The sequence below is a fragment of the Puccinia triticina genome, chromosome 8A (genome assembly GCF_026914185.1).
Source record: "Puccinia triticina chromosome 8A, complete sequence".
Classification (NCBI taxonomy): domain Eukaryota; kingdom Fungi; phylum Basidiomycota; class Pucciniomycetes; order Pucciniales; family Pucciniaceae; genus Puccinia; species Puccinia triticina.
In genome coordinates this window covers 5856195-5876737 of record NC_070565.1, presented here as the reverse complement: position 1 = coordinate 5876737, position 20543 = coordinate 5856195, and the positions used below count along the sequence as shown (strand labels likewise).

At 46.8% G+C, this 20543-nt stretch overlaps 4 protein-coding genes across 4 annotated transcripts; 2 read left to right on the top strand and 2 right to left on the bottom strand.

Moving 5' to 3' along the window:
• Positions 1 to 2260: 2260 nt before the first annotated feature.
• On the bottom strand, positions 2261 to 5198 carry PtA15_8A628 (uncharacterized protein; the record flags this gene model as incomplete). Its single annotated transcript, XM_053172077.1, has 9 exons — positions 2261 to 2681; positions 2773 to 2961; positions 3036 to 3131; positions 3195 to 3218; positions 3298 to 3576; positions 3648 to 4360; positions 4474 to 4831; positions 4905 to 5067; positions 5138 to 5198. 9 exons carry the CDS (start codon positions 5196 to 5198, stop codon positions 2261 to 2263), a joined length of 2304 nt encoding a protein of 767 aa, XP_053023277.1.
• Positions 5199 to 6444: 1246 nt separating this feature from the next.
• PtA15_8A627 (uncharacterized protein) lies at positions 6445 to 10360 on the top strand (the record flags this gene model as incomplete). The annotated part of the gene is made up of 15 exons (XM_053172076.1): positions 6445 to 6721; positions 6778 to 6843; positions 6942 to 7218; positions 7345 to 7807; positions 7890 to 7973; positions 8043 to 8153; positions 8223 to 8453; positions 8523 to 8798; positions 8854 to 8922; positions 9011 to 9077; positions 9149 to 9452; positions 9537 to 9646; positions 9726 to 9886; positions 9998 to 10198; positions 10322 to 10360. The coding sequence occupies 15 exons, from the start codon at positions 6445 to 6447 to the stop codon at positions 10358 to 10360; spliced, it is 2736 nt and encodes a 911-aa protein (XP_053023276.1).
• Positions 10361 to 13571: 3211 nt separating this feature from the next.
• Positions 13572 to 15927, bottom strand: PtA15_8A626 (uncharacterized protein; the record flags this gene model as incomplete). Its single annotated transcript, XM_053172075.1, has 2 exons — positions 13572 to 14266; positions 14355 to 15927. 2 exons carry the CDS (start codon positions 15925 to 15927, stop codon positions 13572 to 13574), a joined length of 2268 nt encoding a protein of 755 aa, XP_053023275.1.
• Positions 15928 to 16517: 590 nt separating this feature from the next.
• PtA15_8A625 (uncharacterized protein) lies at positions 16518 to 18221 on the top strand (the record flags this gene model as incomplete). The annotated part of the gene is made up of 3 exons (XM_053172074.1): positions 16518 to 17074; positions 17170 to 17273; positions 17341 to 18221. The coding sequence occupies 3 exons, from the start codon at positions 16518 to 16520 to the stop codon at positions 18219 to 18221; spliced, it is 1542 nt and encodes a 513-aa protein (XP_053023274.1).
• Between the last annotated feature and the right edge of the window lie 2322 nt (positions 18222 to 20543).

The following is a 20543-nucleotide window of genomic DNA, read 5'->3' as shown; positions in this document are numbered from 1 at the left end:
TATATCCATAGCAAGTTTATAGATATAAGGGTACTCAGCTCAGTCTTTTATAGAAATTCAGTTACTACACAAGTGGAGGACTTCCTGTCAACTTTGAATGGATCTGGAATTTCAGATTTTGCAGGGAAATCTGAGATTTGGAACTGTGGATCACTTTGGGGATCTTTGGGGACCTAGATTTCCCTGCAAAATCTGAAATCTGGACGGTCGGATCTGACTTTCCAGATCAACAGAAAGTCCTCCATTCTGAAATCTGGCGGCCCAGATCTGACTTTCCAGATTGACAGGAAGTTCTCCTGTGGATGACTTCCCGTTGTCATTTAGAGAGCTGTTGATGCCCCTCTAAATCCTGAATCAAGACACCTATCAAAAGCTCAACCAGTGCACATGAAATTAGGAAAATGTAGGGTTAGGAAAAAATTACCCTTTTTGCCAAAAATTAAGGATTTGGGTGTGTAAATTGAGATCTACAAGGCTCCCAGACTCAACAGGAAGTCCTCCAGTATTGGAGGACTTCTTGTTGATCTGAGTCAACAGATTTCAGATTTTGCAGTGAAATCTTGGTCCCTGAAGCTCCCCAAAGTGATCCAGAGCCCCTGCAAAATCCGGAATTCCAGATTTATTCAAAGTTGATGGGAAGTCCTCCATTTATTCAGTAACTGTGTAGAATGGGGGTTGGGAAACACTAGTGATGTAAGGGTGAACTGCAATTGTAATGCAGATGATATTGAAACAGTAGCAAGGTGGGATTGGTTTTGATTAATTTTTCAGATACGTGACTTATTCAGTTTCACAGGCTAGTACTAGAGACAAATCTCAGCCAAGCTTGAGCTTTTCTAAGGTGAAAAACCAACATAGTATCCCATTTCAACAGACTCTGGGTATTTGCAAATCTATAACTTGAAACAAGTCCCTTGAGGACACATCCCAATGGCTTTTCCAGAGGGACTTTCCTGGTAAATTAGGTAATGTATCCAGGATTTTTGGATGAGCCTTTTTTAAATTTTGATGGGCCAATTTTGATTCACATGCTGTGTCCATGCACATCATGTGAAAATCAGGAGTTTTTGCAAGCAGACAGCCCTGAGCCTTGCATCATTCTGATATAATCTTGAGGTTACACTTCCTCATCTTGATTCTCTAAGCAATATTCTAACCCTAATCCCTCCCAATCTCAGATACCATATTCCAACTTTGTGTGCTCAATGAAAAAGAAAGCCTTTCTCCCAACTTCAAAAATTGTCTAAAGATTATATCTTGAGTTTTTACAAAAATAAAAAAAATGGGAGCATGAAAAGAAGATGCAGGTGCATAGGTTACTTGGAGGAGAATTGGTCAAAAATGTGCCATGTTGGAGGTAAAAGAATGTGCACTGCCAGCATATTTGGCTGGGTTGAGGTTATCCCAGTTAAACTGGGATGCATTCAACCAATTTAAACTTGGTTGATCTCAACTGATGGAATATAAATCCAAGGTACCCCCCTTGGTTTCATATTTCATTGGATGGGATCAACCCATTTTAAATTGGTTGAGTGCATCCCAGTTAAACTGGGATGACTTCATCCCAGCCAAATATACTGGCACTCAGTGGTGGGCTTCTTTGTGCATGGAGGAAAACATGTTGCACAGGAATTTCAGTTGACTCAACATCTCTTGACGTCAAGCTCCCCTCTGTGTGTGCTAGCCCCCCCCCCTCCCTTCACCAGGAATAAGGCAAGGGTGAAGGCGTTGCGCTTCAAAAAGCGCAGCGCAGCGGTTTTGGTGGCCGCTGCGCTGCGCTGAAAGCAGCGACCCCGCCCGCTGCGCTACCGCTTTTTGGGTCGGGGAAACAGCGGGGCCTTGCTATTTGCAGCGGTGGGACTGGCGCTAAAAGACCGCTTTTTTGTAGCAGCGCAGCGTTTCAGCCTTGAATAAGGCCTGTGACTGGTGATTCAGTCATTGAGGGGACACAATCCTCTCAATGACCAGTCTGTGCCAGTCATCAGCAGGGTCAATTCCTCTTACTGACCTCTGTACTGGTCATCTGGAGCTTTGAATCCTCACTACAGAAATCTTGAAAAATCATCCAAGAGTTATGCAAAACACAATATCTTAAGCAAACAGAGCAAAAAGAAAGATGGACAAGCCGCATATAATCATTATGTTTATGTAAATATGAACATGTCAGCAATGATCATACAAATAAAATTAAAAGAGGTTGGTCAAATTCTGCAAAAGAGAAATGTCTGTTAAGAAGAAGTACACGGGCCACAAAACAGAACTATATCCCGCAGATGGGTGTTGGTACAGGTGCGGCGACACCTCCCCAGGGATCGAGGTATTGGCAACCAGGTTGGGCGATCCACCATTTCGCGGTGTCTTGAGGATCAGCCCAGCCTGTTCCAGCAGAGATGTGATTGGCGCCAGTGGCGATGGGTGCCGGGACGAGGGTGACAGGAGTACCGGCAGCGACATATCTTGGCAATGCCGCTGTGGGGTAATTCGCCCCTCCCGGACCACCCGAGATCGCGTCTGGAGGGAATTGGCCGTATTTCTGAACCTCACTCGCTAGGATTTGCCCCGCACCTGCCCCACCTACTTGCCATGAATCCAAGTCGCCTGCAATGATCTTTGGGGCATATGTGCCACCTAGGCCCGATACAACAGCTGTGCAGCGACCGTTACTGACACGTGCATCAGATCTAGTCGTAAAATTATATAAGAGTGAGCCTTGTTTCTTGGGAAGAAAATTTAGTGACTATTAGTATGGTTAAGAATAAGAGCAATACGCACCTAATGTATCCCTTTTGCAAACCGCCTTGGTAATTCCACATCGGATTAGGCACATTGTCTTGAGTGGTCGAATTGCCGATCTTCCAAGTCCAAAAGAACGAATTCCTCATCACATCTTGTTGTGTCTGCGCCAGGTCAGCAAAAGCATTTTTCATCTCGGGAGTCCATAGGCGGTCATCGAGCCATTGGCTAATGATTAGAAAACGTAACGCAGTGGTCAAATGGCATGCAGCTCATCGAGATGTTACTAGCGATATACTTACTCGCAACTCCCTATACGCTTATATTGGCCATCTGGATTAGCGGCAGTCGGATAAGTTCCCTCATACCGGGTTCCGGAACCAACATTGTTGACATATCTGCGAGTTCAGGTGCGTCAGAAGTTTCAAATGTCTAACAGCCACTGCTTCAGGATAGCTTACAGGCCACAATCATTGATCGCCAGACTAAAAGACCATTGGAATCCTTAGTTTCTGAGCTTGATGTAGGAACGTACATATAACACATGCAATAGATGAAGCTTACGAGAACTCTCCAGTGATGCTCAATCCAAATCCAGCCATTGTTGCATTTGCCAGACTCGCCCATTGTTGGCAAGGTTTTGCGGAGCTGACAGGCACGCTATCAGTGTTTTGAGCCCCAAAACAGAAGTAAGAATGTGTGTCAAGGCCGAGACGATCGGCGCCTTGTAAGAATCCATTCCATCCAGGACCACCTGAGAAACCATCGTGAACGACCATAAATGGACCATGACCTTCACCAGTACCTCCAATCGTGCGCAACATCTGATACACTTGATAGTACCTTTTAAATTGCATTCCAAAACATATCAAGAAATCTGAAATCATGTGATCTGGTATATTGAATTTACTCACCAAGTTCTCATCGCATTGGTACCAATGATACCAGTTTGCGCTTCATTCAAGACTGAAAACATCGGAACGACGTGCTGATATTGGGACTGGCTAATAAACTGTGTGAGAGTGCGGACATAATTGAACGCTCTTTGGGCATTAGCAACCCCCATGGCGCCACGTAAGAAGCCGATAGTACCCAGTTTTCCGGAATGATTCCACCCATTCTGAGATCCTGGGACGGCGTGTAAATCGAGGTTGATTCGGAGACCATACTTCCGAGCCCACGTGATGGCCTTGAGAAAGTACTTGAACGAGACTCCTGCGACGAAAGGTTCATTTCCCCACGTCTCAATCATCCACCAACCTACTGGCAATCTGACCCAATTCAAACCAGCCGAAGCTATATCCGCAAAGTCTTGCTCGGTGATAAAGGTCTTGTAATGGTTTTCAATGGTCGATGCGGCCTTCGTACCAAGTGCTTGGCAGAGAGTCCATTCATCGACAACTGGTGTCGCCGAATTCGCGTAAGGTTCAAATAGAGATGGGACGATAAAAGGCTCCAAGACTAGCCAACCACCGAGGTTGACGCCGAGAATTCGATTGGCAGAATAGTCCCACTTTTGTTCCAGAGTAGGCTGGTCCCCTTGCGGTTTTGCTGTATCGTTAAAAGGAATAGAAACCCAAGTACCACCGAGTGTATTGTTGTAAAGGAAGCTATGTCCATCCTCAGTCTTGAAAAGAAGGGGTTAGTTTGTCAGAAAAAGCGATCCTTTGTGGGTATGCAAATGGGGGTATGAGCCAAAAAAACAAAGGGAAAAATATATGACGCGCTCGGATGACTCACTTTAATAGTATCACCGCCTACTCCCCATAGTTTACTATTTTTGCCCGTTGATCCGCCAGATTTGGCACCAGTTGCAGCAGAACTTTGCATGCCCTCCGCTAGATTTCTTTTGTGCGATCGGCTACCTAAAACGCTGCCGATAATGATTGCAAGCAAGATGGTTATGGCGATGGCGATGGCAATGCAACCGATAGCCCGGTTCCGGCGTTTCTTGGGAAAGGCTTCATCGGTGTTTGTTGAATTAGCTAGACCATTGGGGTCGTACTCCTTGGACGAGATATCCGTTAAAAGAGTATTCCCGGATTGAGAGGCAGTGGGTGCCATCTCAGCGTTGGTCGAATCTTCCCCGGGCATGAACCTATCAGATACAAACTGGTCAAATTCTTATACCACTCCAGAGAGCTTCATCGACGAATTGGTTTAACACGCACGGAGCAGTAACATCAGCCTCGTATGAGTCATCGATAACTCCGCTGTTCCTATTCGGTGAACTGGAAGTGGTGTAGACACTGTGTCCACTGACGGGCCTATAGTCCCTTAGGGCTGCCCCCAGGAATCGTGGCTGGGGTGGTGGATCTGAAGTCTCAAAAATGACTATGTTGACAGATGCTGATTAGTCTGCCAGTAAACAACAATGTTCGCGTCACTTTATCAATCGGCTCACCATTGTAAGGGTCCCGCGCTGGTGATCCTGCCTGAGTAGTCAAAGGAATGTTCTCTGCCATGGTAAACACGAAGCTATCGGATCTGGGTCCAGACTCCAGATGCAACGCCCTCGCTGGATGCGTCCGTGGCGATGGTGCCCCCCAAGGTTATGGAAACAGGTGGGTGGGTGGGAGGTCCGAAAAAATGTGCAGAGCGGTAATCGAGGAGATGGTGACGAAGATGGGGCTAAAGGCGTACGAGTGTGGAACGTAGGGAGCTGAGGAGTCAGATTATGGAGGTTTGTATGCGGTGCGCCTAGACCCCGTCTTGAACCTAATCAGCCTTAATCTGACCCTATCTCGTCAAGCCTTCATCATTTGCGTGCTTGGACCCAGGGGACCTCCCCTGGTGGTCCGGTCACCGGCTATCCAAGCCGTCTCCATTCGATCATCTGCACACTTTCCCGGGCCGCTCCTTTCTGCAGCCACAGACCAACCCGTAGGCCTCTGTGATCCCTACTAGATAGTAGGTTTTCACCGAGGCCAGTGTTCGGGTCTCGGCGGAGAGTGTCGAATCCAATGGGTAACGTCCCTGTCCTGGAGTTGCCTGACCCAGAAAGGGAGGAGTCTCTAGGATGAGTACCGGCGAATCTCGACGACTCTCGTCCTGAAGCAGAAAGGAAAGGAAGGAATTGTCTGCCGCAGCAGGTGTGAGAACGGGGTTCGCGGCGCGCGCTACATCCTCAACGGGACGTGACAAGTCTGGAGCTTGGCAAGAATGTCGTTCATTTCCATGAGTTCCAGATGGAATTATGATGATGGCAAGGATTTCGCTTCCTGCCAGGGGACGTGTGTAGGATTGAACAAGACTACAGTGTTCTGGAATTTGTGAGGAAGCTCCAGAGAATAGAGTTGTTGCGTGTAATATATTTGATAACTCGGCTTGCTTCGGCAGCGGCAAGCCCTTCTCATTTTGACTTGATCAACCCAATCCGTGCACGTTTAGGATATAAAGTAGTAGGAGGTGACCTGAAGGCTGGTAGATGAAGTTGGATTTGATCCAAAACTCTTAATAAATATGTACTGGGGATGTGGTTCAGACATGTTCATGATTGAACGAAAAGGAGCTGACCGATGATGAAATTTCAAGCTGTTGACCTCGGACTCCGCGGGCGCTTCGCGTCCAGCTGTCCAGTGTTGACCAAACCAGACATTATCCGCGCCGGGCCAAGTATCGGCGGGTCTTGTCGGATATCTGCAGCTGTTTATGAGAAGAGGGCCAAGAAGGAAAAAAAGAAAATTTTTGGAGCCAGTTCCTCGAGGAAGAATGGTCAACAGCCGATATCCGCTCGGTCTACTCGGCATCTTCACTCTCCACGCCCTCCTCTCTTCCGTCTGGTCATCTTCCCCGAGCGCAGAGGTGACCTGGCATCTACCCTTGCTAGGTCTGCCGGTCACACAGTCTAGTCGTCAACCATCCCCACTACGATTCTTTCGACATCATAATCCGAAGGTCAGACTAACCCCTGGACTACCCTCGCTGGCAATCACCGTCACTCAAAAAAATATCCTTGGGGCAATTAATCCTAAGAACGGAACAATAGGTTGGACGAGAAATTGTTGAAGAATCTGTCTGTTTGGTTGCTGACTTATCCTTCAGTATGGCGCCTGCTTCTTCCTCAAACCGAGCCGATCATTCAGTATGCTGTTGATATAAATAATCGTCGTACGCAGACCTTTCTTCCTCTTTTTTGAAAATAAAGTCGAAAACTTTCACTCTAGCTTGGATTTGTTGCTAACTTGGCAGTTTTTCCCATTGGCTAGATGTGGCCATAATCTCTGGCGAAAATACGGTCAATGTTCGACTTTTGTCTCTTGCTGATGGACGTCTCCTATGGTCGAAATCCCTCGGCAACAGTGGTCCAAAGCAGGCAGATGGGCTGGTTGGACGTCCCTGCGATCTGGTCTTCACTACCGACCAACATTCCGATCATAGCGACTTTCCCGATCTCATCATTTTGTCCCGCCAATCTCGCGCATTTAGACTCAGTGGTCACGAAGGTGCAATACGATGGACGTGGAAGACAGTTGACTCATCATGGTAAACTTGATCCCTGTCTTTGATTCAAAAAAAAATTGAAGATGAACATAAAACAAAATAAATAAATAACTGCTCCTCAGAACGCATGTTTAAACTGTTTTGATCCCCCCGGTCACCGCTCGGTAGGAAAATCTTGAAAGTCTTCGCACAAATCTCGGACGATCAAATAAATCTTTTACTATCCAAGGACCACACCGAAAGCACTTATGTTACCGAAGTTCAGTCTATATCGAGTACTACTGGTTCGACTTATGATCACCGTTCAGGGTCTCATCAGATTTGCCGCCAGTCAGAAGAACCACCCGTTATTCTTGATGCCACGTTGGATTCAACAGCTTCGATAGCCCAGTCAGTGGTCATCTGCGTCGACCCCGAAGGTCATATCTCATCAGCACTAGTCCCAAATCAACCAACCGCCTCTTTGCAAATTTCAACATTTTCAGCCCTGAAACATAAACATCCAATCCTGATAGATGTGGATCTTGCTGGAGAAAGTGTGTTTCTGGCTAAACTTTCAGACGGATCTGCAATCGTTTTTCAAGCCTCCTCGAACGGGACATTGAAATCTTTGTGGAGTTTCGATACAACGGTACGCCAACCCAAGTTGTCCCATTAGAGGAACCCTCATAATGTAATTAAATGGTTTGATATTTTTTCTTCCGCTCATGCAGGACTTGCCTACGACGTATGCTGGATCTGTCGATCGAGATGGTTTACCTTATGTTTCCAAGGTATCCTTTGTACCGACCCTGAGTGTGAGTTGATTGCTTGACCCCAGCCAAATGATATAAATTTGACTCTTTTTGCTCGATGTCCTTTGAAAGCTTGCTAGTTTGGAAATCTTGTCATTGACACCCACAGAGCGCACCCCAGAAGGATTTGTTGTTGGGAGCACATTTGATTACGATTTTTCAGAGAATGGGCATATTGTTGGAGTAAGATTTATTCTGCTGATGCCTCTTGATTCTGAGCTCATGAGCGCGTTGTGTGTCCTTTCCCCCCAGATTTCTGTTGAGGTCTTACAAATTAATAATTACACGCCAATGTCCCGAGTAATGCTTATTACTGGAATGGGTGACATTCAACTTTGGCAAGGCGAGACGCTACAATGGGAGCGCCATGAAGATCTTTCTTTGCCAGCCTCGATCACTTTGCATCAGTCCAAAAATCTTGGAGGTCCTCTGTTGAGCACTGATCCTATCGACATACCTCGTTATGCACTTCAAATTGCAAAGGTAGATCCAACTTTTCACCTGGTACACTGACCATAATTTCTTGGCTTACTGTCCTCCTGTTCTTGCTAGGTTCTTTTCTCTGGACTTTTGAACTTTGGATCACTCAAGGCGGACTCATTCAATGCACCCCTCACCAATGCTTATATTTGGCTCATTGGCACAGCGACAGGTCGCTTATTTGCAATTGTCAGGGATCCTCAGACCGAGGAGAAAATCCTATGGAAACGAAGTTTGATGTTGCCCGGGGCTGTGGGCTCACATGCCACTTTGAAATGGGAAAAACTGTCGTTTGAGGGTGCTCAAACTGGCTCACATCATTCGTATGTGATTGTCTCTGTACAAATGGTATGTACCTTCACTCCTCCCTTTTTGCATCCAGTTGATCACAGTTCCTCTTCAGGGTGAGAGCCAAAGGACGTTTACGATCGGATTGATGGACGGAAAAATCTTGAATCGAACCACAACCACGGTGTGTCCTTCATCTGTCATACTTGCGATCGTTAGTGGGCTGTCTGAACTAACTACTCAATGGTACGATTTTTTGGATGTCTAATCAGGTCTCAGACAAGCCGCTAGACTATTTTGTATCACATGGAAAGAAATTACTATCGATTCATGATCGAGGTAAGCCAGATGACGACTGCCAGATGGCTGTGACCCCTTACTGAGAGCTGGCAACAACCTCTATCTTTCAGATATGGGAGGCTCGCCTGCTCGATTCCTAGGTGATCGGGGCGCTCTGTTCAAATACCTTAACCCCAACCTTGCAGTTTACTTTGACGATCAGCTTGGCAGACAGACTATCGAGGTCTACGATCAGAGGACCGGCGCGCTGATCTGGGCATTCGAGTTTTCGGTCAAGGTTGACCCAGCCTCGATCAATGCCGCTTTAACCGAAAACTGGCTGGTTATCACCAGCCGTGAATCCCACGGTGGCTCTACCCGGATCAATTCAATCGAGTGGTTCATGAGTTCTAAAGATGATGTGCGAGTTGATGGGTAGGTTCAAGAACTTGGCACCTCAACCGGGATGAACGATCAATGGTCTAATTTCTGTAACGAAAAATGTCTGATTCTTCTTAGATCGACAGCTAATATCACTAGCTCTGCTCGGTCTTACCTTACACCATTTGACATCAAAGGATTAGGATTCACGAAGAGTCGATTAGGCGTCACCTCGAGAGCCTTGCTAGGTAAAACCTGTCTAAGAAAAAATGTTAAGGTCCAGGACAAACCAAATCTGAAATAGCTTGATTTCGAGTATTTCGTTAGTGATCAGTGATATGGACCAGATCGTTAGCATCTCCCGAAGGCTTTTGGACGTTCGGCGGCCATTTAAGAAACCCACGACAGAAGAAATCGAAGAGCTATTGGTCAAGTATGATCCGTTAATCATGATCGATCCTAAGACTATCATCTCGGGAGATCGGCCGGTGAGTTTATAAGATACATCATGTGGACTCTTTTCTCTTAATATTACATGAGTCAGGAAACTGAGTATTGGTGGCAAATCTGATTTCGCCCCAAACATCTAAACAAAAAAGACCAAAGGCTTGGAGCAAGTCTACAGTTTTCCCACCGAATTTGAATCAACTTCGGCCGTCATTGGAGTGGGCTTAGATCTCTTTGCAAGCTCGACTGCGCCCTCAAGAACGTTTGATATGCTCGGTTCTGACTTCAACAAGGCCCAGTTAATCCTCACCTCTGCTGGCCTTCTTCTCTCTACCCTGATTATGAGACCAATTGTAAGCCTTCCTTGTTTTACTCACTTTTTACGGTGGTGTTGTCCACCACCGGGGTCTTTCCTCGGTTCTTCTGTTTGTTATAGGTTCACTGATCCCCATCTGCTCTTTGCTTTCTTTTTGCAGGTCCAAAAGAAACAATTAAAGCGGCAATGGTACACATAAGAATCCAAAGTTGCAAGCAACGTACATTTTTTTATCTTGAAGATGATCATAGCTTCAGCTTGATGGATGGTTATTTTTTGCTGTTTTTTGTCTTATTTGATTTGCTTGATTGATAAAAAATGGGTATTGTACAAATGTATTTATGTTATGTTTGTGCATGAAGATAAAACAAACACACCCACAAAGAAAACAAAAGATGTTTGAAGTGAGAATATCACATTGTGCAGGATCATTTGTGAAGCATATACATGGTGGCATTCCATTCAGTGAAGCTATCCCAGTTGAACTGGGATGCACTCTAACTTAACTAATATTGGAGGGACTGTCCCCCAGGGATTTGCTCCCCTGAGGAGGGACTTGGCTAAGTTAGGATGCACTCAGTCTCAACCAATTCAATATGGGTTGATCTCAACCAATGCTACCATGGATTTATACATATTTCCTTGGTTGAGACCCTAACTTAACACAAGTAACTTGTGGTAAGTGATGAAAGGCTTGCTGTGTAGCACTGGTGCTGGTGATAAATCTGACACACAGGATTGTGGTTGCAAAACCCTAGCGGGGGCAGAAAGTTCAATTGGCTGAATGCATCTCTGCCCCAGGGCCCATGTGTGCTCACTTAAAATTGAATGTCCTCCCTCAAATTGGAGGGTTTCCTGCCTACCACTTCAGAATGTTGGCAAAGACCAAGAGATTACATTTTTGTTCCTTAACAAGTGGGCTTATGATTCAACTAACATAAACAGTTGACCCAGTAGCTGCTCTGAAAATGTATCTTTCACAAACAGGCATGTAATCCAATGAGAAGACAGATCCAACATAAGCTTCTGTGAGGCAATGATGGATAAAAAATAGGAGAAGATAATGAAGACTGTAAAGTTGCAGATTATCTGATTAGCATCAAGAGATTCTTCCACACCAGCAACAGATATAGAAGAAGAAACTAGCAGGCATGAAAGAGAGAAGGACCTGCATCAGATTTCAAAATTTGAAACACAACACCTTAGTCACAGTCCCTGAAACAGTCCTACTCATAAATAATCTGACACTATTGAGAGCAGATTCACTGCGTGCAAAAATATGTTGACTGAGTTACAGATTACACAGTCCTGTCACTAGTCATAACAGACCTGCGTGTGCCATGACCTGTCAGAAATGCATGACTTCAAGTCTTGTAGCTGTCATGAGAATGACATCTCTGTGAAATCCAGTGCACAGTCACTGTGCATGTGACAGGTCAGGCAGCTTTTGTACAGGTGCTTGGTCTGATCAATCAACCTGTAATTTCACAGGTGCTGGATGTCATTTAGCACCTGCAGGACAGGGTAACCTGATCCACATTTATGTCACACTTTTGCACCCGGTGATTATACAAACTTAACTTAGTCCCTCCCCCGCCTGAGGCTTTGGCGGAGAGATGTGTGGTGTTGCAAGCACGTCTGGGCACATACCCAACTCCCGCTTGGCTGAGTGCCTCCGGGGGTTGGGTATCTGCCCAGCAGGCTTGATTGGGCAGGTTGCGCAGGGGGCAGAGATTGGCACACAGCCAAGTCCCGCTTGGCCGAGATCAAGCTCTGGGCCAATGGGATCTGTGACTTGGCATGCAACATGCCAGCCCTTGTCTCTGCCTTGAAATGCAAGAACAAAGTATCCTCAAGGAGGGGTAACGTTCTCCTTTCTTGAAATCACACATTGGACATTGACAAGGGAGCTTTTCCTTCTTGATGGCCGGTATGTAGGCTGGTCATTGGGGAGGAACAACTCCCTTTTCAGTGTTCAATACTTGTATTTATCATCAAGAAGGGAGTGGAGGAATTCCTGGGAATCCTGTCAATCTAGGAACTCAGAATTTCCCAGATTTCACGGGGAAATCTGGGCTCAATTGTCCCAAATCCTAGATCTGCCTAGATTTCCCTGCAAAATCTGGGAAAATCTGGGTTTCCAGATTGGCAGGAAGTCCTCCAGTCTTCCCTTCTCAATTACCAGTTTGTGACCATTGAGGAGGGAAAATTCTCTCCTTGATGGCCGGCACAGCTTTTGGTGTGTGTGGCACCCTTGCTTGAAATCAGCCCAGCGGGGCTTTGTGCTGAACCTCACCCACTTTGCAATATGCCAGGCAGGGGTTGGGAGTGTGCCAGGTGGGCTTGAGGATTGGCCAAGCGGGCTTGAGGGTTGGCCACTCGCGCTTGGCCTTTTTGCGGCCAAACTTTGGTGAGTGCCCAGACGGGCTTGCAACACCATACAACCTAGCAGGAATTCTTGTGTGACAATATTCTGAGTTTTGGTGGTACTCAACTTTGAGTGCCCAGAACTCAACCTAGATGATTAGCTAGCAATTCAAAAATTTAATGCATGATAGGCCTACATCGTGTCTTTCTTCTGATACAATTTGGGACCATCTACTCTTCATCTTTGTGCTGATTTTATTTCTCAAAAACTTCAAAAAAGGTGATTTCCCCAGGCTTGGAGCGGATCACAAAACAACAAGTCCATGCACAATTGTCATCTCTGATACAAAGGGATATGAGTACATACACCCTTCTTTTTCATGTTTGATCAGGCTTGCTAGCCTTGATCAATACTCAAAACGGTTGTGTTTTCAGCACTAAGTAATAGGTTGGTCTGTGCTCATACATCCCAGTGGTATGCTGGGATATGATAGTTATTTTCCTTTTATTTGACATTTTACAAATATTTTTATAAAAACATTGGAGCAAGGATACAAGCAATGGAAAAAATATAGAAAATAACGGGATGAGGAAGCGGATCAGGAAAAATGAGTTTCAAGAACAGAGGATGAGATCTACAGGAGTGACAAGCGTTTTCACGGACCAAATATCCAAAAGTCTCACGCAAGAATTCCTGATAGGGCATAAGTCCCTCTGGCAAAGCCTCAGGCGGGACTAGTTAAGTTTGGTGATTATAAGGGGATGACAATATAATCTCTCCAGCAGTCAGTCCATCATCACCTGCCACCTTCCAAGAATACCCTCAATGGGAAATATTGTCCTTGTAATACCTCAGCAATCTTTCTATTATCATACAATTGTTTTCTTCTTCTTTCTTTTGACTATTTTTCAACTTTTTTTTTGAGTTGTAGTGGAGCACCCATATTTGATATTGCCCCTCTGCTAGTTGTTACAAGCTGACTAGAATTTAAAAAGAACTGACATCCAAAGAAACTGGAAAGAAGTGAATAAACCAAAAAAAGTTAGGAAGATGAGGAAGAAGACTTGGACTTGTGTAAATCAAGAGTTAAAGCTGCGGTGAAGCAAGGAATGGAATGTCGATGATGAACCCAATGATCGTATAGATTGACGACGAGAGAAGATTGATGGAAGGAGCTATTAGGATTAGGTTTGAATTCGAACTGGCCGCCGTCGGCTTTCCCCGGGACGAACAACATCGTCGAACTGCTTTCGTCTTTGAGTGCCGAACGCAGCCGGAATTCCCCATTGGCCACGGCCTCCAAACTGTACCCCAAGATCTCCCAGATCGCTCGCTTATAGGTTGCCGTTGTTTCCCGATACATTTCACACAGTCTCTCCCGGGCCTTGATCTGTCTGGCCACCTCAGCTTCCAGTCGCTCGATCTCTTTGCGACTCGTGACTAGCGATTCTCGTGGGACTAAACTCTCCGATACTTCGTCTCCACTCGGCTTTATCCCCTTCTCGAGCTTCGAGATCTGCTTCAACAGCGCTCCGTTCTCTGCCCTCAAGCTTTCTAGCATCGAACTTCGGATGGCCTGTTCGACTTCGACCGGCGAACCTTCCGGACACAACACTTGAGTCGTCGATGGATTGTATTCCCCCCGGCCAAGGTCCCGCTCTAGCCGATGAACCTGAAGTTGTAATGAATCCACCTCCAACTTCAGCATCTCGTTCGCATCCGTCAATTCATCCAACTCTGGTGTGCATGAAGATGAAAAAAAAAAAAAATGTCAATTGTTTCTCCGATAACTGGACAGTGGAGAGGATGTCAGAACTGAATTTACCCATCTCGAGCTCTTCGTTGCGATCGATCTGCTCGGATAAGGAGGTAGTCAAAGCTGGTCCCTTTTCGGTATTGCGTGATTCGGCAGTTGTGGCTACAGATGGCGAACGACCTGATTGGGCGTGAAGTTGTTGGCGAAGGTCCGCCGCTTCGCGTTGAACACGAGCAAGTTCATCTTGATGACTATCAAGAAGTTCTTTCAACTGGACCATTTGCGCATCTTTTTGTTGATCATAATTGGCCCCATCACATAATGATTTCTCCTCGGTGGTGTAGCTCTTGAGTTGTTCATTCAACATATGAATCCTTCGTCTGTCCAAGTCTCTGTTTCGTTCGGCTATTTGAGCTTGGCCTTGAGCTTTAATCCTTTCAGCAAACTCGTTGTTCCGTTCCTTGTCGACTTCCTCCAATCGGGCCTCCAACTCGCCAATCATTCGATCACGACTCTTGATTTCAGACTCCCTCGAGCCCAATCTGGCTTTCAAGCTTGCGTTTTCGATTCGCTTCTTGGCGAGCGACTTGAAGAAATCGTGAGGACTTTTGAATTCCTGTCGGTGTTCCTGGAGGAACACGTCCCACTCGGCCCGTTCTTGTGAAAGCTTGGAAAGCTTGACTTCGGTTGAGGCCAACTGCTGCCGGAAATGATCGAAGTGCTTGAGGCGTTGTTTGAGCGCGTGGTTTTCTTCATTGAGCAGTTCGACGTTGGTGTTGCGAGATCTCAATGACACAAGCTCACGTGCCATGCGTGAATTGGCTTGTTCCATAGCTTTGTATTGATCAACTTGACCTGCGTACATACCAATAAGATGAGCCACGTCAATGAGAGGTGCTGGATCGAGTAGAGGGGCGGGAAACCTACGGATCAATTCCTTCCTGAGCACATCCCGATTGGACGATGAATCGGCCGAGACAACGGGCTGATTTTTCTCTTGACGAAGTTTCTCGATGTCGGATAGGTGTTGGGCGATGCTCGATTTGAGTTGATCGTTCTCCGCCTGTAAGCGTAACTTGTCGTCTTCAAGCAATTGGATGCGTGCTGCGGAGTCCGAGGAAAGTTGTTTGGCGCGTGCTTCGTTATGGGTGGCTAATCTTGCGAGTTGATCCAAGGATGAGTAACGTTCCTTAAGCTTGCTCAGTTCTTCTTTTGCGGCCAGAGCTTTTGCTTCAGATTTTTTAACTTTCTCTTCGGCGGCCTGGATCGCTTTCTGCCGTTCCTGCTCCTGAGCATCGATCTGACCACTGACAATTGTTCTATCCTGCTCCAGCTTACTGACCCGGGTCTCGCGCTCCTCTAATCGAACGTTCGCCTCGCGCAACTCTCTTTCAAGATCCAATACCTTGCGCTCCAAACCTAACTCACGATCGCTAGTTTGAGAATCCTTCTCATGCAGCCGACTGATTTCCTGATGGGCGGCTCCGAGTTTTTTGTTAAGTTCTCTTGCTTTATCGTGCGCTAGAAGGACCTGCTCTGGCTGAGATTGACGGGTTCTGCTGCTCTGCAAGGTCGAAGGCGGTATTGCGGTGTGTCGTGCTGGGGCAGGGGTGATCATCTCATCTGGCCTTTGGCCTCTCATCCACAGCGAGGGCCTCTTGGCACTGGTTGCTAGATTGAGGAAATTTTTTCGAGGGATAAGCTGGACACGAACGGCAGGACACGCCGCTCAAAGGCTAAAAATAAGTGACGGACCTGACTGGGAGGGATCATTCTCATTCAAGCTACGCTTGAGTGATTGGGGAGGGTGATTGTTGGAAGGCATCTGAGTTTCACGAGGCTCCTTTGAGCTTGAGCGTAGTACTCTGGAAGAGGAACTGGGGGTGGCCAGCGGCAGTCGGCTGGTGCTTGTCTTGCGCTGGAGTGTCCGGTCGGACCGGGGTTTCGCCGAGGGTGTGGGCTCAGCTGTCATCTCGACGAGTCGTGCCACACTTGCTGGTTCAGTTTGGACTATCCTTTCATTCTCGGACGATGGGCTGTTGAGTTTCTTCGTCGTTCTTCTAGCTCGACTGTTGGCTTGCCATCGTCGCAGCCGCCGCCGGTACGTTGAGGCGTGCCGGGCGGCTGCGGCCTGGACTGTCGGAGCCGAGGGCGGGGTGGAGACCCCTCTGCACAGCCGCAGCAGCTCTAGTGGAGCCCAGCCTAGCCCAGCCACCAACCTCAGATGACGTCATGCCGGAGCCAGGTGAGCAACTCCAGCCTAACACACAAGCCATAGCAGAGAAACCTTCGACAGCAGATATGGAAGGCTCAGCCAAAACACAACAAGAATACGAGGAAGCAGGACAGGGGCACGTGTTCGCATTCTTTGATCAACTCCAGACCGAGGAAAAGGAAGAATTGGTCAACCAACTAAAATCCATCGATCCTCAAAGAGTCAACCAAATCTTCAAGCAATCAACCTCGAAAAGCGGCTCAGGAGCCGAGCCCATAGACAAAACCGACCTCGAGCCGCCTCCGAAGGATAGCCTGGAATCGATCATCGATCTTAGCAAACCAGAGATCAAGCGGAACGTCTCCGAATGGGAATCACTCGGGTTCAAATCTATGAAGGAGCAGAAGGTCGGCATCTTGTTATTGGCGGGAGGCCAAGGTACTAGGCTAGGTAGTAACGATCCGAAGGGATGTTATAATATCGGACTACCCAGTCAGAAATCATTGTTCCAAATCCAAGCCGAAAAAATCATCAGATTGCAAGATTTGGTGGGCGGGTCGTCTATAATCCCATGGTACGTAAATGTTCTGTTGCCTGTTCTAAATCTGTTCCTTTTTTGATTCTTAACTTTGGCAACCCAACTCAAAAACAAAAAACCAAAAAACGCAGGTACATCATGACAAGTGGCCCCACCCGCAAACCTACAGAGGATTACTTTAGTAAGATGAATTATTTCGGGCTAAAGAAAGAGAATGTTATGTTCTTCGAACAGGGTATGTTTTTTGGATATGAGACAAACCTGCATTAAGTCAGCACTGACTTTATGATGCTATGGTTTAGGCGTTCTGCCCGCTCTAACTCCCGAGGGCAAGATGTTTTTAGAAACGCCTTCAAAAGTGTGCGTTGCACCAGATGGGAACGGAGGGCTGTACGCCGCATTAAGATCATCGTCAAGTTGCTCGGCGGGTCGATCAGTGCTACACGATCTCAAGCACCGCGGAATCGAATACATCCATGCCTATTGTGTAGATAACTGCCTGGTCAAAGTAGCCGATCCGATCTTCCTCGGGTACTGTATTAGTAAAAAGACCCCATGTGGCGTCAAGGTCGTCCTCAAATCTCAACCAAACGAAAGCGTAGGTGTCCTAGCACTCAAGAATAAACTATGGTCGGTCGTAGAGTATTCAGAGATGCCCGAATCGGTCGCCTCGAGTCGAGCAGAGAATGGAGAATTGAAATTCAAGTCGGCGAATATCGCAAATCATTTCTACTCCTTGAAGTTCCTCGAATCGATCGAGTCCTTCGAATCCAAATTAGCTTACCATGTCGCGCACAAGAAGATCCCACACATCGATTTGAAATCTAAGCAGCTAATCAAGCCGAGCCAACCCAACGGGATCAAGCTAGAACTTTTTATCTTTGACGTCTTTCCGTTTGTGGACTCTTTATCACTCTTGGAAGTCGACCGGAGCGAGGAATTTTCTCCACTGAAGAATGCCCCGAACACCGGTACCGATGATCCTCAAACGAGCAGGCGTGATTTACTTGCCCAACAAAAACGATGGCTCGAAGCTGCTGGCTGCCAATTCTCCGCCCCTGACCTCGAGGTCGAGCTGAGTGCTCTCGTAACTTACGCGGGCGAGGGTCTCGAATCCGTTAAGGGGAAGACAATCAGTCAATCCGTCTACATCAAATCGAAGGACGACTTGGAGAAACTTTAATCATTCGACGGTTCACATTCGCCAAGGACTCGAATACTTCTACACCGACAATCCATTTTATTTATTTATGAAGCGCAAGACTTTTTCAAGTAAATCGTATTTTTCATTCTATCATGAGCCTGTATGTGTGCCCTTTGTCCACCACCACAAAACTACTTGTAGTATGCGCAGAAGTGACAAGAGAGAACCATTTTTTTACTGTAGTTCTTGATCTAATCAGTTGGATCATTTCTTCTAGACTCCGCAGTATAATTATTATTTTTGCCGCACGCAAGGCTTGAATATGTATGCGCTCAATTGTGTCCACTGCCTGAGAGAATTAGGAAATTCATCTTTTTCAATCCGGACAACAGAAAACGCCGCACACCAGCGCACCGGGCGAGCACTTTTCCCCCAAAATGGGGGTGCGCGCGTATCCGATTGGTTTCGGGTCGGTTCGGCCATTGTGGTTTGTGCTGCCAGGAGCACAATACTTGAAGTTGCATCTACATCGCGACTGCAAAGCTCCCCTAGTTGCCCGCTAACCCCCAACCACCCTTGTGTTTGGTCTGATCAATATCTGCTTACTTGGCTTTGTGGTACTCTCATTGCCTTGTCGCGGCTTCCAAGCTTTAACACTTTCCGGTCCAGGTATTTATGTATTGCCTTGTGTGGCAAGTTTTTCGATTATTGATGAGTAAGATTGTGTTTGCATCCAGCTGCCTTCCCTAGCTTCAGGTTTATGTCCTGTGCCTCTTGTAGGTTCTGTCTTTGTTCCCTCAGGTAATGGATATTTTTGCTTCCGCCGCTGCTTCTCTCTTCACGTTTGGATTGATAAAGGTACGGCGTAGCTTTCTTCGCCAATGAATGTACCGGATCGAGGCGAGACCCGCGAGACTACGCGGCGGTTGCACCATATTTCAGGGCGAACTTAACACAAGCGTACCCTCCTCGGGGGAGCGTAGCGACCTCCGAAGGAGGGACGCTTCGCGCCTCCTCGGAGAGGCTTTGTTAAGCTCGATTTCAGGGATACCTCAAACACTATGGCAGTCTTGCCCATTGGCGCACGCTTTCTCAAAATTGGCGCCGGTCAACCCTACTGAACACCCTCCCTAGACATCCGCGGATCCCGAGTCCCTACCCACGCGAACGCGCCGAAAAACAAGTGAAATGTTCAAGATGTCTAGAAAGTCTGGATTGGTACCTTTTCTGCGGCCTGAATTCCGACAAGTCCTTCATGCGATAGATCACCCCCGCCCACAAACCGCCGAGCCCAAATCGCCACTTATAATGCGAAAGTAAATAAATAAGTCCCTCCTGCGAGCGAAGCGCCCGCCTCTGAACGAGGGACTAAGGAAGCAATGGTTTTTTTTGGCGTGAAAGGTAAAGCACGTCCTCTTTGTTTGGCCATATCTTTGCCAAAACTCATCCAAAAATCCTCAAAGCCTAGCTCAGCTACATTCTCCGGAGGGACTTAGTTAAGCTTGGTTACAATGCCCCTTAAAAATATTATACTCAATAGACATGTTACAGATATGTAAAAAACACATCACCATATCCCCTATTGTTCCTTCAACTACATACATCAAAAGGGTAGTTGGAAATAGAACTACATAATCGGGGGGATTGAGTAATAAAAGAGGGGCCTCCAGGCTCTCAATTTCCCGATTCAGTGCTGGCTTGAGGCGGAGTCATGTTGTAACCCAGCTATTGGGTTACCAATACCATCCACACTCACCAGACACCGAGGAGGTAGCTTCACCGTCTCTATTTGCTTGCATGTTATTGTCATTTATCACAAACCACCACGAGTCTGCGCTTTCAGGACGGGGTTTCTGTTTGGGACGGAGTGGCGGAGGGAGGGGAAAGGTGGTGTTGGTCGGTGATATTTGGCATTATAGCGGTGCAGCCGCCTTGGCCTCGATCTATGTCGCAGGTGACAGCGGGGTTAATTACCGTCAATAGGTTCAAGTTACATCGTCCTTGGGGCGAAGGCGTTTGGAATTCAGTAGACCATACGTTTTTTGGCTCTCTGTTCCATCCAAGTGATGAAGTTAAATAAACGGAAAGATTTATACTTCTGTTCGACCAAAGGTCTTAGACTTAGGCGCCAGGATCTCTGCACTTCATCCTCATCAGGAAAATGTTGATTCCAAATTTTCTCAGTACTTTTGTGCTGCTTGTTACCTGTAACGCTGTCGACATTCCTCATTTGATTCAGATGTTTGAATGGACGACTCCGGATGTACCTCCTAATTTAGATGATGTCCTCAGTCCTGGCAATCCCATAACACCATCTCAGCTACAGAACTCACATTTCAGCTCTCCAGTGCCAGGAGTTTC